Here is a 13,287-nt window from a genome sequence, read left to right as displayed (position 1 = left end):
GTTATCCTGTTCACTTTGGCCAATATTCCTTACAGAATGATTTCAGCACCTAGCGGAAAGAGTGCCACGACGAACTGCTGCGGTCCTGAATGCCAGCGGACGCTCAACGTGCTACTAGAAGGTTGACTCTAATGGTGCTTTTACATGGAATGATCATTCAAAAAATCTGTGGATCGTTCAAATTTTAACTAATCGCTCAGTGCAAAAACGGCCAACGATCGAGCGATGAACAATAATTTATTGTTCATTGTTTGTTTTATGCAAGCCTACAAATCATCGTTGGCTCATTCACTGATCATTCATTTTAAACACCGATCATTCAGTCGTTCGGATTCGCTTAAGGCCCATTTACACACAGATATCTTTCAAAGGATTGAGGCTGGGTTCCCACGGGACGAAAATCTCGCAGCCATGTTCAGTAGGGAGGACAGGTGCTGCGGGAGATAAAACTCATTTCCATTTTTCCTGAAGCAGACTGTGTTTGGGACCCCAGTTATGGTTTCTGCCATGTGATTCCCTCTGAAATGCCAAAAAAAGTATTTAGGGCTCCTGCAGACATGCGTATGCGTGACATAAGTGAGCGCACTCACTGTTTTTCGCGCATGCATCCATGTATTCTACTGTACTTTTCTGTGCTGCAGGGCCTGTCCACAATGGCGAAGGACACATCGACGCCGTGATTGAACCGGATGAGCAGATTAAATAGTCCCCGGTGTTAAAGGGGTTGTCCCGCGAAAGCAAGTGGGGTTATACACTTCTGTATGGCCATATTAATGCACTTTGTAATGTACATCGTGCATTAAATATTGGCCATACAGAAGTTATTCACTTACCTGTTCCGTTGCTAGCGTCCCCGTCGCCATGGTGCCATCTAATTTCAGCGTCTAATCGCCCGATTAGACGCGCTTGCGCAGTCCGGTCTTCTCCCTGGTGAAAGGGGCCGCTCGTGCCGGAGAGCTGGTCCTCATAGCTCCGCCCCGTCACGTGTGCCGATTCCAGCCAATCAGGAGGCTGGAATCGGCAATGGAGCGCACAGAGCCCACGGTGCACCATGGGAGAAGACCCGTGGTGCATCGTGGGTGAAGATCCCGGCGGCCATCTTAGTAAGGTAAGGAAGAAGTCGCCGCAGCGCGGGGATTCGGGTAAGTACTAAGCGTTTGTTTGTTTTTTAACACATGCACCGGGTTTGTCTCGCGCCGAACGGGGGGCCTATTGAATAAAAAAAAAACCCGTTTCGGCGCGGGACAACCCCTTTAACACCGCAAAATTCCCCTATGGTGCCTTGGGTCTACAAAAGCGCACAAAAATAGAGCATGATGCAAAATCCCCCGTCAGCAGAAGCCCCTAGACCAGTGATGGTGAACCTTTTAGAGACCGAGTGCCCAAACTGCAACCTAAAACCCACTTATTTATCGCAAAGTGCCAATACGTCAGGGGGCGGGGCTTATCACAACGTATGATTTTACCCCCGTCGTTCTAAAAAGGACAAGGCCGTTTCAAAATAGACAGCGTGCAGATTTTGACTGCTTTTTGGATGCAGAAATACTGCAGAATGTCCTCAGGGGAAATTTCTGTGGAAAATTCTGCAGCATTTCCGCATCCAAAAAGTAGTCAAAATCTGCACGCTGTCTATTTTGAAGCGGCCCTGCCCATGTCCGCCACATGTAAACATTCCCCACCACACAGCAGCCCCAGCGGTAATAGTGACACCCCCCCCCCCAGCAGCCCCAGCGGTAATAGTGACCCCCACCGCACAGCGGCCCTTAGCGGTAATAGTGACCCCCCCCAGAGTGATAATAGTGACCCCCCCACCACACAGCAGCCTTAGCGGTAATAGTGACCCCCACCCCCAGCTATAATAGTGACCCCCACCCAGCAGTAATAGTGACCCCCACGCTGCAGCAATAATAGTAACCCCCACCCCACAGCGGCTCCAGCGGTGATAGTGACCCCCACCCCACAGCGGCCCTAGCGGTAATCGTGTCCCCCACCCCACAGCGATAATAGTGACCCCCCCCCCCCCCAGCGGCCCCCAGTGCATTAGAGACACCCCCCAGTGGCCCCCAGTGTATTAGGGACACCCCCCAGCGGCCCCCCAAGTGCATTAGAGACGCCCCCCCAGTGCAGTAGTGACACCCCCCCAGCGGCCCCCCAGTACATTAGGGACACCCCCTAGCGGCCCCCCAGGGAATTAGGGACCCCCCCCGTGCATTAGTGACACCCTCCCAGCAGCCCCCCGTGCATTAGTGACACCCCACAGTGCGCCTCCCGAGATCCACATACTTACCCCCCCCTGTAAGCTCAGCTCCTCTTCTGGTCAGCGATGGTCCCGGCATGCATATTAACTTTTTCTTCCCCACTTCTGCCTCAATAGGTAATTCCCAGCAACCTGATTGGTTGTTTGGTGAATCAGCCAAACCAAGCAACCAATCAGGTTGCTGGGAATTGCTGATTGCTGCAGAAGTGGGGAAGAAAGTGTTAATATGCTCCCGGCACACATTCTGACACACGCTGCTGGACACCGCCCCTTCCCGGCGGAACCAAGTAGTAGGAGACGTCGGGGCAGGGGGGAGGGGGATTCCAGCTGCAGACTGAAGTCAGTGTGTGCCGGGATCAGCGCGGCGAGCAGTGCCGTTTATGAATGCCGGCAGGGGAGCCGCGGCCCCTGCTGGTATTCACAAGTGGTGAGCGGCCGATGTGGCGCGTGCCAGCAGGGAAGGCTCTGCGTGCCGCCTCTGGCACGCGTGTCATAGGTTCGCCACCACTGCCCTAGACGGTACCTTAGGCATGTATTAGTCAAACAGAGACAAAAGCTGCAAGTTTGCCTCCTATTGAGCAGGCGTCTATACATTTCTGGCAGTTTTGACAGACAGACTAGCGTAGTCGGCTGAGCTAAGATGTATGGCTAAAATCCTGGAAGCTCAAATGGAGATCAAAGGAGGGTGCCAATTGGAAATTTTTGTTTTCTTGGACAATTTATCCAATACTCATGGACTTTGAGCATCTATTATGGCGACAGTGGGAACATTATATTGAATGATGAAAATAAGTAATGCATGTCTATATTAAAGATACTGATATGAATTTATTACCAGCCTCCACTGTGAGCTGTAAAGGGACGATGGTTACAATGATAATAATCCGCTCTAATACCTCCTGCCTAAGAACATTCAGGACTATTTTATGGACTGTCCAGATATTTCGGAATAGTTGGCTGCCCTGGACCAAAGGGTGCCAAACAGTAAACAGGGTGCCAAACCGTCTGAACTGGCAGCAGTGGGGAGGGACAAGGTGTGTGTGAAACCAAAAAAGCCCACACCTACTCTCCTTGCGCTGCTGCTGGCCATCGTTCCGGTCTTCTGTTTACATTGGCGTCAGAGGTCACATTGGTTGTTTACAGCCACTGTGAGGCCGGACGGGACGTTGTCAATAAACCTGCCCCTGCTGGCCGGGTGATGTCATCTGTCAAATGCCGCAGCATCGGACTGCCAAAACGGCGATTTGAGCACTTTGGTAAGTATATGTCTTTTAAATGGCTTTGGACATCGGAAACCCAAAACTATATAAAAGAAATAACTCAGAAAAGCCCTATAGGGAGGTTCTTTTGTACCAAGAAAGCAGGTTCTGCAACTAGAAATCTATTCCAGACATTGAACGGGGTTGATTCTGCAGACCCTATTCAGATGCATGCCTCATGTGAATACACTTCATTATTGATGGCCTATTCTTAGATCATCAGTGGGGGTCCAACCTAGAAGACCCCCGCAGTTCAGCACCATGAAGGGGTTGCAGTGCTCCTTCATTGTTTACAAAGGCACAGCACCTCCTCTATACAGGTGGCCTTGCCTGGTACTGCAACTTGTGCTTCTCACTTTACGTCTTGTTTCTAACCACATGGAGGTTTCTTGAACTGACTTTGCTTGGTATTCCTTCCTACTACGACAGATTTAAAGCCATTTATGTTGATCCTGTGAGAGAGTTTGCCCCAAGTGACTTTTTGTTATTTTTAATGGCGGTGTAATTTGCGCAGTCGTACGTTGCTTGCAGCGCCCCATTAAAGCGAGGTTAATGCCTGCTGCATTTTGAAGTGCCTATTCACAGATGTAGAACTTCTAAGGTAGCGCGCAACCGAAAGCTTTGTCGGTTCAGAAGCAAGCGACAACCAGGCATAACCGGCTCTTCATGATTAATGGCAGCATTTCTGTATTTTCTCTTTGTAAATAGAACTGTGCAAACACATCATAGGGCTGAAATATTTTGGGCCTTTCCCTATCAGTGCGCCAGTAAATTCTCTTCCGCTTCTGAGATGCTGTTTCAACTCAAGTTGGAACAAGAAGCATTCTTTCTGTCTTTAACAATATGTGTCAAGTTTTCTGCTGGCAGATTTATATTTGTTTCCACTTTTTTTTCCTTTTCAGTAGAATATTGTTTTCAGGCTCCTGGCAGACGCGGGGTGTGATTGATACGGATCTCTGAATTTTAAGGCATTCTGTTTGCCAGAGATCCAGAAAAAAAGTATTAGAAGGCATTTTATTTACTGAGGTCACAGAGCCTTCTTTATTGCGCGCTCGTGAAATCTGTCCACTTTTTGTATTCGTTGGTTTGATGGGCGTTGAAGGTTCTGCCCCAGTGAAGGGGTGCCCTGACAACGCGTGGGCCTCCGGCTGGGTCTAGTGATGCCACTTACCGTGAGAAGGCTCGCCAGTTGACCAGCCTGTTGTCAAATGTTATTTGTGGGGATGATGATAAGCATCTTCTCCGACACCCCTAGGAAATGACCCACTGCTTGTTTGTCCCAAAGAGTCAAAAAAGGGAAGCCCTGATGTGACTGTAAGGTTGACTCAGCCGTCCGAGATCGGTAAAATGAGTACCCAGCTTGGTGGGGGGTAATAAATAAAATTACCTGAAAGCGATGTGGAATAAGTTGGCGCTATACAATTTTGTTATTTCGTTGGTCTCTGCTTTATTTTTAAACATGTCTTCTGGAATTCACTAATTGAGTATATAATAAAATTGTATTATTCTGGTACCAACGACTTGATACGATATTCATCTCAGAAAAAGGAGCAGGCAGCAGGGCAGCTGTGGTATAAAGAAGCCGGCATTAGAACGCACATACTGGAGAATCTTTTTGCAATTAACCGATCCATCCTTTTTTATCAAAGTGAGAGGATTGGACCTTACTCTTCCAGAGACTCATGTTAGGGAAGCAGAAATGCAATCCTAAGCTCTCGCTCATGACCTGAAGGTTGTGGGTTCAATCCCCGCTTGGTTCAGGTAGCCGACTTAAGGTTGACTCAACTGGAGGTCAGTAAAATGAGTTCCCAAGTTGCTGGGGGATAAAAAGATAACGGGAAAGGCAATGACAAACTACCCCGCAAAAACAGTCTGCCAAGAAACCGTCACGTTGTGACGTCACCCAAGGAGCGAACATGACTCAATGCTTGCACCAGGGGACTTTATCTTTTACCTTCAAGAATTAAAAGGGGTTGTCCCAATTCTAGCTGTTTTCAGACCACTCCATACATTGCACACTGGCCCCGGCTGTGACCTCAGGCTGAGTCCCATTCACTTCAATAAGATTCAGCCTGCAGTACCAACCTTGGCCACTGTGCAATTCGCGGAGCTGTCTGAAAACGGCTAGAAGTGAAACTACCCCTTTAATAAAAGTCTTGTTCCCAAACTGTGGATGAGTGTTGTGCAAGCTTACGTGAATAGGTAAAATCACCCACTTGCTAGAAGGTTCCTTCACAGAGTACAGTACTGTGGTTCCAGATCCCAGTAGCAGGACTCTTTGTGGTTGGCTTATACATAAGATATACATTAACAACATTCAATACCAAGTGATGTTTTTTTTTTTTAATGCAAATGTATGAATATGTTCTTTCTTTTGCAGTCGGATGCACAGTATGCGACCACAGTGGCTGACAACATAAAAAGCCAGTAAGTTCTCTCTTCTTTTTGGATGTTCGTCTCTATAGTTGCATTGATTTCTGTTTTATATGAATACACATTTCGCCACAAAACCAGAATTCAAAATCTAATGACAAGGATGTATAGTCTGCAGAGACCTGAGCCTATGAATGGGGTGAACCATCTTTTCACATCCTTATGAGCATAGCTATTTCTTTACAATGCCCTTGAAATGTAAGTACAGCTTTTGGGAATGTTTATGGGGAATCTTGGCGCGGCTCCATCCTTTTAATTTAAGCATTTTGTGCACTGCTTTTAACAATCTAGAGGTAAAAGACTTCTGAATGGATTGGATGAAAGAATTTGGACCTGCTTCATAAAACATTTTACTAGAGGAATCCTATTGGGAAGAGGTAACCATATAATCTTTGGCAATAAACCTCCTTGGCAGGTGGTGAATTGAATATCTGCACTAGGGAAAAACAATAATGGATAGAGAAGAACAAGTTCTGAAACAGAACGTGGATGAAAGGAGCTGAAGATAAAGGAAAAGCTGTGCCACGTCATGCTTGACCACAAGGGTTTCAAGATATGGAGTAGCACAAAACTCTTACCGGCTTGCTCAAAGTAGCCGGTAAGGGTTGTAGTTTTTGTTTTTTTTAAAAGGTCCCCCAAAATTAGCTACTGCTGGTGGGTCCTCCAGTGATCTGTAACTTTTTATCAAGTGTTAAACTTTCTTTCGGCGCTACCACAGGGTCGAACCAGAAGTATTTCCCAGCACCCATTACAGTCGGTGGACCGCCATTGTAATGCATGGGCAGACCGGGTCTTCCAGATAGAGAGACACTTTGTAGCTTATTGATGGAGATTCTGCATTTGTAATTCAAAGTGTTCTATTAGGGTATTCGAAAATGGGTTTTGTAAACCAGTCAGCCTCATTAGCTTGTTTTATGCCATTACATCCCCTTTCCAAGGACCGACATAAGAAAAGAAGCTTTGTTTTATGACTTTCTAATTCTTCCAATCGTTCCATTAGATCAAATGTAGATGCAATGTGTCACCATTATAGCTCTGCCTTAAAGTGCTCTCTTTAAAGAGTCACAGATTTTGACTTCTATATTGTTACAGAAAAATGCCCCTTTCGACACTCAACAGAATCCTGCCTTCTCCCTCCTATACTAATCACTCATTCCAAATACACAGATAAAATCTGTATACGTGAGCAGAGATGAGGCCAGTTTTGGGTCCATAGAGAGATCAGCTTTTATTAAAGGGCCACTCCAGTGAATTTTTTTTCTAATTCATTGTACCAGCCCCTAAGTATACGTCTATAAGTCAGCCCTTGTTACCTTTTTAGCTATGCATTTCTATTTGAAGCTCCTGGCGTCCTTTTCAGGTTGGTTATGTGTTCAGTTTTGACCTGCTCAGATTTGCTTGGGTTAATGTATTCTCAAACTAATCACTTTTGCAGTCAGTATAATCTCTGTAATGTACTTTAGCATTAATTCTTTTCATACGGGAGGGAGGGGGATAGGGAGACCACCACTCTTATCAGAGTTACTGATGATGAATCATAGAACGGTAGAGTTGGAAGGGACCTCCAGGGTCATCGGGTCCAACCCCCTGCTCAGTGCAGGATTCACTAACTCACCCCAGACAGATATTTGTCCAGCCTTTGTTTGAACACTTCCATTGAAGGAGAACTAACAACCTCCCGTGGCAACCTGTTCCACTCATTGATCACCCTCACAGGTGATCAGAGGCTTCTGTTGTAACACACAGTTGTAACAGAGGAGAGCACCTCTTATCCTCCAGGCTATATACTTATGGTATGTAGCTTATTTAGAAGAAGATAACTTTTTTGCCTGCAACGCAGGGATGGTACAGCCTCTTGCTGATCATGTAAAGCTGTGCTAGTGCATCATGGGATTGATAGCACAGAAAAGGGAAACAGAATCAAGAAGATGCCAGATTAGCATCAGACAGGAGACTGCACTGCATGGAAGAAACTGCAATATACCAAGGAAACCTCCAGAGTGTGACAATCTTGTGAGGGCTGCAGGGATGGAAAAATGTGCTTTTGCCAGAGAGGCCCTTCAAAAGTGAGGGAAGAAGGTGTTGCAGAGAGAGAGGCAGAGAGACACATAGACTCGGCTGCAGCTTGTAGTAAGTTTTTGTTTTATCTCACCCCTAATGCTGGATTTGCAGCTGCACTGCTCAGTAGTTCTATATAATGTCCTCCGTACTGCAACTAATTTTTAGGGTATACTACAGAGTGATAGAGGAGCAGGATATCCTCCTCTTTGTGCAGTTTATGGGCGACTTAACAGGAGTGTAGTTCAGGGAAAACTGACAATTAGAGATTGAGCTTGCAGGTGAGCCTGCAGGCTTGAAATTTATCACCTATCCACAGAATAGATGACCTTATCACAGGGAATCCCATTGTTGGGACCCCACCGGTCAGGAGAAGGACTGTCTGGTGTGTCTCTTTTCCATTTATCACCTATCGCCGATGGATAGGTGGTAAATGGTAAAGTGGTTGTCTGATATCAGACAACATTGGGGAAAATTCAGGGAATTGTGAAAATAACAAAATAAGCATCACTCACCTGTTGGATCCCCCACAGTTCACATCAGGCCTTTTCTCCAATTTTGTCTACTCTCGGCAACTCCTTTAATTCTGGGTATACTCTTTCTTGTCATTTGTCAGCTTGACATTTGTACATGACTATAGTTCTCTTTCTTTGTTAAAGCAGCAACAATTTTACCTTAGAAGGAAGAGAACCTGCAACGTCAAGAGATATTGTAATATAAATGGCCTAAAAATAGATAGCTTTCAGTTCAACTATTAGACCCCAGTGATGGGCACAAATGTGCAGTTTTTTTTATTCCTCTTCTCTGCACTGGTGTAGTAAGGAAACGCCTCCTGATGGTGATGGGACTATAAATAAGAAAGCTCCAGCTTCTTTGGGTGAGGTTTAATTAGGAGTGTTATGTACTATTTGGAGATTAACCATGTGAAGAGGATCACATTGGTGCTGCCTGGCCACAACCCAGCAACTGAGCAGGGAAAGGGGTAAGAAACACATAGAACAATTCTAAAAGATTGGGTGTTAAACCTTTAACGCTGCAGGACGAACAGTTGCGTCTTGCACGTTCAGGGCATGTATGGAGGGAGATCGCCCATAGAATAAAGTTATCATGTCTTGTTGCAGTGCGTACACCGTAGAAACAAGACGCACTCAAAAATGGCGAAGTTTCATTTTTTTCCCCATTTCACTGCACTTTACTTAAAATTTTTAAAACGTTTTCAGTACATTAAATAGCATCATTAAAAATATAACTCGTTCCGCAAAAAACAAGCCCTCATGCAGCGGTGGAGATGGATAAATAAAAGAGTTAAAATGGGGCAGGAAAAACCAAAAATGGAAAAAAAGAAGGGACGCGTCCTTAAGGGGTTAAACACATTTTTAGTGATGTGGCCGACTGTATTCTATTCTCCTAAAAGGGTTTGTGTGAGAACCCCTTTAATGCCGACAATCTGCAAATCTAGTGAATATAAATAAGTTCTGGTATATAAATGGATGCACAAAAGGTAAATGGGAGCCGGCTTTGTGGAAGCTGCTGCATGGCATCCGAGTCGGGCATTGCTTCTGCACTTTGCAATCAGGATAAATCCCTCGTCTGTAAAATATAAAGCCTGAAAGCCCTCTTGAAACTCAAACATAAGTGAAAAAGGGACTCTCCTTCTGCCTAAGGCCCCTTTTAGAGAGCCGAAAATGCAGCATGTGATGTGACGGCCAGTTCCTGCCAACACGACACATAATGGATGGTTATCAGAGGATAATGGGCTTCTTGTAATGGGTTCATTGTGTAGTGCCGGCTGCTGAAATTACCAGAAGTTAGCGAAGAATGTACCTTGTTCCCACTGCATTGATTTCTCTTTGATTTCTGTTGTGATGGACAAGGCATCAGTCAGCGGGCGCTTTACTCTGACCCCATAGGTAGCCCCGGCTGCACACCGGTAGGTTTTGTGTAATTTTTTATTTATTTTTTTAAACTGTTTAAAGTCTTTGTTTTGGTCAAAATGGTTAAATTCACTATAAAAAATATAGAAAAATTGCTTTTCTAGTGCTAAAAAAAAAATATCAGCAAGTCAGAATGATTGATGGGCTATACATCTACTTGGACAGTCTTCTTTCTTTTGTCTTCCTCACAACTGCATTATAATATGCCAACATTATTGCAGGCAGAGCCACAGTGCTTATATAAGAGGCATCCGTGCCCCCGGGACGTAGCCTGTCTTTTATTGTGAGGCAGTATTGAGTCACAGTGGACCTAGGTCTTATAGTCAGATTGGTCTGGTTTCCAAGAGCTTTGAACATTTGGACACTAATTTATACTCTTTTTTTCATTGCAAAACTATTCAAGTTCTTTGGAAGGGAACCGGGACAGGGATGTAATAGTTTATTTTATTTTTTTCAATTGGATATTGGTCTGGACCATGTCGCGGGTACATCAGGATATTGAAGCAAAACTCCAGTTTTGGGGCAAAAGTCTGTCCTGGTACAAGTGAGGGATTTATTACCTGCAGTCCTCTTCTCTGCCGACTCTCCAATCTGCCAATTCCAAATCCCATTTTCAGATGTCCAAGATGGCTACAGCGATTTTCTAAGTATCTAATGCACACTCTGCACTTCTTAAGCCTCGTGTGTCACAGCAGTATGCAGTGCTGAAGGTTGCGAGTTCAATTCCCGTGTGGTTCAGGTAGCCGACTCGAGGTTGACTTGGCCTCAGGTCCACGGTGACTCTGTTTCCCAAGGCCCGACGACTTACCTGATTAGATAGGTCCCATGTTGGTTGATAGAACGAGTAACCTGAGGGGGGGGGGGGGGGGGCTAATAAAAAAAAAACGTTACCTGATGGCGCTGTACAAATAACAAGTCTCTGTTCATGTGAGCAACTCTTGCCCATCAGACAGTATTGGTAGTCTATCACTACCAGTGCATTGCGGGCATTAGGTAGCATGAAGATGTGACCTGAAAACTGATGGATCAGAGGAGTGGCAGAGAAAAACAGCTGCAGGCAATATACACCTCCTCGATCTCTGGTCCTAGGACAGATATCTTAAACGGTTTCTCCTTATCGTCTTCTTGATAAGAAAGTCTTTTCTGAAGTCACAGTTCTCTTGAATAATGCAGCAGGTTTTCTCCAAGAATTTGCTGGTATTTTGCAACATTGAAACAATCCAACAGACTGGAAGGACACCTATTTTTGATGGAATCTCAACAACTAGTCCCAGTAGGAGGGGAGCGTAATCAGCGAGATATTTGCAGTAATGCTGCCTAGAACCATTGGCTGTGTGCAAGCATATTACTATGGTTAAGCCACTGACTGTGTAAGAGGCAGCAGGTGAAGTGTATAAGACTAAGCAAGGATTATTTCAGTACTGGCATCTCCACCAGGCAAACCTAGGTAGATGGCAATCCGGGTAAGCATGCTTTTCAAGGTGAGGGTACGCTAGACCGAGGTCCACAGTGACTCTGTTGCCCAAGGCCCGATGAGTTACCAACATGGGACCTACTTTAGTTTTATTTGTTGTGGATTTTCTAAATGACCTTTTTTCATTTAGTCATTCGGGTTTTCATCCAAGCCCCCTTTTAATTGTCCAGCATCGTATAGGACCGTAAAAGATGACCAATTTGTCTACATATAATTTGCATGTAATAGTTCGTTATAGGATTGCTAAAGTAACCTAAGCTTTGTAATGCTGCGAATTCCTTAGAGTCCTATTCATTTATTAATGTTGAAGTGGATCCTGCGTTCGGTTCAGGGTACCGCATGTGAATGTTGTTCGTAACCGTTCCCACGACTAACCTAATTGTGTATCTTTAGAACTCTTCCCTTCTCCCGATCTGGTTTGATGCCGCTGACTTATCCGGAATGGCACAGCTGAATATGGGTGGTTTACTGTTCAGGTTGGATGGATCTAGAGCAGGTCTGCACAACTTCGCAGTAGGTAGAGGCCAAAATTAAAATCGGCAAACCTCTTGGCACCACAGATAAGTTTTTAGCGGCTCACTTTGTAAGTAGAAGAAATCTATCAGTAATCGTTACTTTTTACAAAGTCAGCCACTAAAAACTTATATATTCTATAGCTTTTCTATAGGTTTTCTTACCGTTAGATGTAGGTAATCAATGGAATAAAGGATTCTGTTGCCGCTGATGCTTGCACCGCCGCTTCCGGGGCTTAAAGGACCTTCCCTGAATTAAATGAGTCATGTGACTAGCCAGAGGGGATAGCAAGAGTCGGCTGTGTGTTCAACTCAATGTTCAAGTCATGCAGTGGACGCCCGCTATCCCCTCGCTGCACGACCCGTCACATGACTCTCGTTCACTGAAGGTCCTTTACTCAGTGAATTTTACGGCTAGTAGCGTCCAGCGTGCCATGACTGTGCCGCCGACTATGATATCATGCCACAGTCTGCAGGATGCCAGAAATCCTCTGCCAGGCCGCTTGTGGCCCGTGGGCCGTATGTATTGTGCAGGCCTGATCTAGGGGGCCCTTTTCTTAAACACCATACTCACTGCAGAGTTAGGCCGAGCGCAGAAGTAATTTCGGTAATTGGCAACCATAGAAGTACGTCATGTTTGCATGATTTTACGGTTCCTTGATGTTTTCTATTTTTGCTGCATCTGAGAAAATCATGCTTTTTTTGAAAATTAATTTTGGGTGACCACTTTGCATGTCATAGGTGACCTGCCAATTGTTCATGGCCCATTAAACCCAAACTCTGATTGCTTTATACAACATAATTCCTATTCTCTCAATCTGCGTATGTACGTTTGGCAGCCTTGATGGAGACAAACAAAGCCGCAATGGAAAATACATAGCACAGATCGAGCGGCAGAAGGGGAAATATTGTTTTTTATTTTAACATGACTTTTCACAAAAATACATGTCACAACTATATAATTTAGTGGTTCCTCGGTTTTCGGTCATCAACAGTCTGAGAGAAGAACAAAATCTTCAAAGATAATGGCAACACTGTGTGCTCCGGATTCTGAGAAGTCCATTCCAAACACCTGAACAGGTTGTCTCTGCGGTGTGTGCATGGGGGGGGGGGGGGGGGGGTAAGCGCCGTTTTAAGTATAGTTTCTGCGCCACATTTGCCGCATGTGAATTCACGGTATGTTTTAGCGAAGTGATTTCTGTCAATCTCACCGGTGTCAGCCTTAAGCATCCGTAACATAGTCAAAAAATCTGGGGGTTGTCCTAGAAAAAATGTATAAATATCTGTGTTAACAAACCTTTACTGGTAGAAGTTCGTTCCCTCCACCTTAAATGAACAAAAGCCCTAGTGGGAACAACTT

At 45.1% G+C, this 13,287-nt stretch overlaps 1 protein-coding gene across 1 annotated transcript in view; it reads left to right on the top strand.

Annotated features, from left to right (window-relative positions):
* The window catches only part of MGAT4B (alpha-1,3-mannosyl-glycoprotein 4-beta-N-acetylglucosaminyltransferase B), a 345,980-nt gene that overhangs the window by 216,991 nt on the left and 115,702 nt on the right, over window positions 1–13,287 (top strand). The window contains exon 5 of the mRNA XM_066590582.1: window positions 5,897–5,943. Within this exon, the coding sequence (XP_066446679.1) occupies window positions 5,897–5,943 (47 nt within the window). The remainder of the gene's footprint in view (window positions 1–5,896; window positions 5,944–13,287) is intronic.

This window comes from Eleutherodactylus coqui, chromosome 2 (genome assembly GCF_035609145.1).
Source record: "Eleutherodactylus coqui strain aEleCoq1 chromosome 2, aEleCoq1.hap1, whole genome shotgun sequence".
In the NCBI taxonomy this organism is placed as follows: domain Eukaryota; kingdom Metazoa; phylum Chordata; class Amphibia; order Anura; family Eleutherodactylidae; genus Eleutherodactylus; species Eleutherodactylus coqui.
This window is presented reverse-complemented; position numbering and strand designations above follow the sequence as displayed.